We start from the raw sequence: 3457 nt of genomic DNA on the forward strand, positions 1-3457 counted from the left end.
GACCTGGGAACGTCTCGGAGTCCCCCAAGACGAGCTGGAAAGTGTCGCTGGGGAGAGGGATGTTATATTGTTAGTCTAAATTATTACATTTAAAATTATAACTCTAATTCAAGCAGAATATCCTATTGTCAAGATAATCATAGAGTGTAATTTATTTTCAACTCAAAATATCTTCAAACTAACGAAATATATAATTATTAGTGAAGAAATCCCGTCTGGATAACAGCAGACTGACTGCTCGTAAAATATACGACAGGTCTGGGACACAAGTGAATTTTGTTCGTATCTGAAAAAAATCTTAGAATACAAAAACATTGGTGAATGCCACAAATTCTCCTAAATCACTCGTACGCACAACTTAAGAACAAATCTGTGCGTATGAACGGTCCTTGCATGAGGCCCAATGATTCTACAACTTCATAACAGAACTACAGTTGCAGAATAGAAGCTTAGTTTTTAACTTATATTTATATTTTAAATAAAAATGTCTTGTTGGAATGAACATCAATGCCACGAGGTTCTGTCCAAAATCAAACAAGTCTCTGTTTCTTCCCTCTCTTACCCTTTTCTGTGTTTTTACTCTTTACAGAAAAAGCATAAAGATGTCAGAGATGCTTATAAGAACTCACTGTGAGGTATTTGATGTCCAGCTCCAGCTTCTGCTCCAACTGGGCCAACATCTCTGAGTGAAACAGCTTCAGCTGGTTTTGAATGAAATTACAATAAACAAGTTGACTTCCTGAAGTTTTTGGTCACCTTTTCAACCAGCTGTGGACTCATGACACTTTAAATAGGTTATTTAATAAGACTGACCCATACCAAGGCTCTTTAATTTGTGACAAATTATTAGTGTTTTTTATGACAAAAGAAATGAGAATGTTAGTCTGTTCTTACCACGTCTTCCAGCTGAACCTGAATCTGTCTGTGAACCTCGGCCATTTGAAACAACGTGTCTCCTGTGAGGACGGATTAGGCAGATTTAGTTTTTTAGTCTTCTAACCCTATATAAATTATTTTTATTATTATTTTTAACTCATATTTCTAAATCCTACAAGTAAGCCGCTGAGTTTGATTTTCACTCATTTTACTCAAGAGAACTGCACTTTCCTTTTGGCAGACTGTTGTGATGTATAATCCTGCTCTTCATTCTTTTTTTAAACATGAAAAAAAGATTACTTCACTGAACATTCATTTAACTGCACAATTAAACAATAACAAAATTCATTCTGTGAGCTTTTCAGGTTTTTATGAGGTCCTTGGTATCTTTGGGTCCCAGGTAACTGCTTACCTAACCTGTTTTTGTGAGAATCATAAAATATAAAAGGGACCCAAAATTTGATAACACATTAAATTAAATCATTCGTGTCAAACTCAAGGCTCACAGGTCAAATGTGGCCTGCCAAAGCATTTTATGTGGCCTACAAGAGAGTCAAAGATGCCTTAATGTCTTAAAATAAGCTGCTTTAAAGCTAGCCTCGACCATAAACCACATCTCTCAAAATGCATATTGATTATTTTACCCACAGAATGACGACATCCCACCATTAAGTGGAGCTGAACAGGGTTCAAAAGTAACTGGCAGACAAAAAAAATTTGCTGTGTAAAATCTTCATTTAGTTGCATTTTCACCAGCTATTTTTGCTGCAGCCCAGTTGTACTGGGAAGTGGTTATTTACCTCTTAGAAATCGCAAATTTGAATTGGAACACCCTGTTGGAAAGTGGGAGAGTTCAGAATTCAAGATGGCAGCTACTCACCTCAACTCAACAGTGAGTAAAACACTCTTACTTTTACATTTAATAGTATTTCGGTATTATTTATTTCCCATTTAGTCAGTCATACATGTAGCACCTTTCAGCATTTATAAGAGGACATGATACAATGCTGTTTCTATGCAGGAAATACCACATAGAGCTCAGTTATTGTTTGTTAGCTGTGCTCAGCCGTTGCAATGAGACAACGTGACGTTTCATGTTTAGTCGCAGTTAAACAGGAAACATTAAATTACAACTGGTTCTTTGATGACCACCATAATGATCATGTGGCCCTCAGTGAACATGAGTTTGACACCCCTGCATTAAACACACGCTTTGTTAAAGGCCACACATGAATAAATTCATGAATAAATTTGCACCTTTTTATCACAAATCAAGCTAAAATATGTGAAAGGTTGTTTCTTTGAAACAGTTTTCAGATCAACAAAGTGGCGGTCAGCTGCAGGCCCCTCCCTCGGTCACACGGCCCTTGTAGTATGTGGTGGCTGGCATCTCGCCTTCCGACACTCCTGCCTGCCTCCCCCGCCGTTTTCAGCATTACAATGAGATCATGTGGTGTTGTTAATCTCCCAACAATGGCCCCACTCTCTCCCATTTTCCCTCTGTTCTCTGCCTCGACATTTCCCCGTCCTCGCTTCATCTCCTCACGCACGCAGCGCTTCTCACACACACTCTTCATCAGCTGTCATGTTAGTAATTACAAGCACTTTATTTTCTCCTCGCCACCACTCACCCAGCTCTTTGGAACCTTGGCTGTCGCTTGCCAGCTCTCCGAGTTTCACCAGAGCATCAAAGTAGCCTTTAGCTGCCACAGTCACTCCTGGAAAAGAGAGTAAATGTGAAAAATTAAAAACCTATCACCCATAGCTTTTCATGCAACAGTTTTAAAACTAATATTTGATCTTTTTTTTTCGTTTTATCAAACAGGGTTATAAGGTTTTAGTAAAATCTTTCAAATAATGTTATACGAAATCTGACAAGGTATTCTGTGTTCAGGAGGACTCTCAGCTACTTTCACAACAAATTTCAGCCCAATATCTGAAAGACTAATTGAGCTGTAGTCCTGTGTGTTCTGGATTAGCTGTGACGGGTATCTTAAAATGGGTTGACTCCAAAAGCGTCACACACCCACACACACGCATCTAAGGTTTTGCTATTTTTGTGTGAACTTGCAATGAGTTCTAATTATTTCTACAGCCTAACTCTGACCCCTTACCCTAAACCTAACCACATACACACCTGACCCTAACTGAAAAAACAGTGTTTACCCCATGTGTGGACCAGGAAAAATGCCCTCATAAGGGTGGTCTAATGTCAAAATATGTCCACACAAAGATAGCAAGACATGCGCACACACATACACATAGAGCGATAAAGACTCAGTCCAGACCTGTCAGAGCTCTCTCATAGTGTTTCCCCATGGTCACAAAGTTCTTCAGACTGGGGTTGAACTGGTCCAGAATGCCCTGTTATTTAAAACAAACATTTAATTCATGAACAGCTTTTGTTAACTGGACCCGTCATCAACTGAAGATAAAGATAAAACGCTGCAGTTTTCACCTTGTAGACGTTCTCCGTCATCTTGTTGACCTCTTCGGTGCGAGACATTTTCTTTTTCTGATGCAGATCTGCAGCTGCTGGATTTATGCTTGTTTGATCCTTTTATTCTCTGCTGTCTAACAG

At 38.9% G+C, this 3457-nt stretch overlaps 1 protein-coding gene across 2 annotated transcripts in view; it reads right to left on the reverse strand.

Moving 5' to 3' along the window:
* The window catches only part of zgc:158689 (brain-specific angiogenesis inhibitor 1-associated protein 2), a 15774-nt gene that overhangs the window by 10054 nt on the left and 2263 nt on the right, over window positions 1-3457 (reverse strand). For both annotated transcript variants that reach the window (XM_014012710.1, XM_014012711.1), the window contains 5 exons: window positions 3335-3450; window positions 3165-3240; window positions 2508-2594; window positions 895-956; window positions 630-701 (listed from right to left, as the gene is read on the reverse strand). In XM_014012710.1, the coding sequence (XP_013868164.1) occupies window positions 630-701; window positions 895-956; window positions 2508-2594; window positions 3165-3240; window positions 3335-3382 (345 nt within the window). In that variant the 5' untranslated portion in view covers window positions 3383-3450. Of the gene's footprint in view, window positions 1-629; window positions 702-894; window positions 957-2507; window positions 2595-3164; window positions 3241-3334; window positions 3451-3457 lie in introns of those variants that run through there.

This window comes from Austrofundulus limnaeus, unplaced genomic scaffold, assembly GCF_001266775.1.
Source record: "Austrofundulus limnaeus strain Quisiro unplaced genomic scaffold, Austrofundulus_limnaeus-1.0 Scaffold93, whole genome shotgun sequence".
Taxonomy (NCBI): Eukaryota; Metazoa; Chordata; class Actinopteri; order Cyprinodontiformes; family Rivulidae; genus Austrofundulus; species Austrofundulus limnaeus.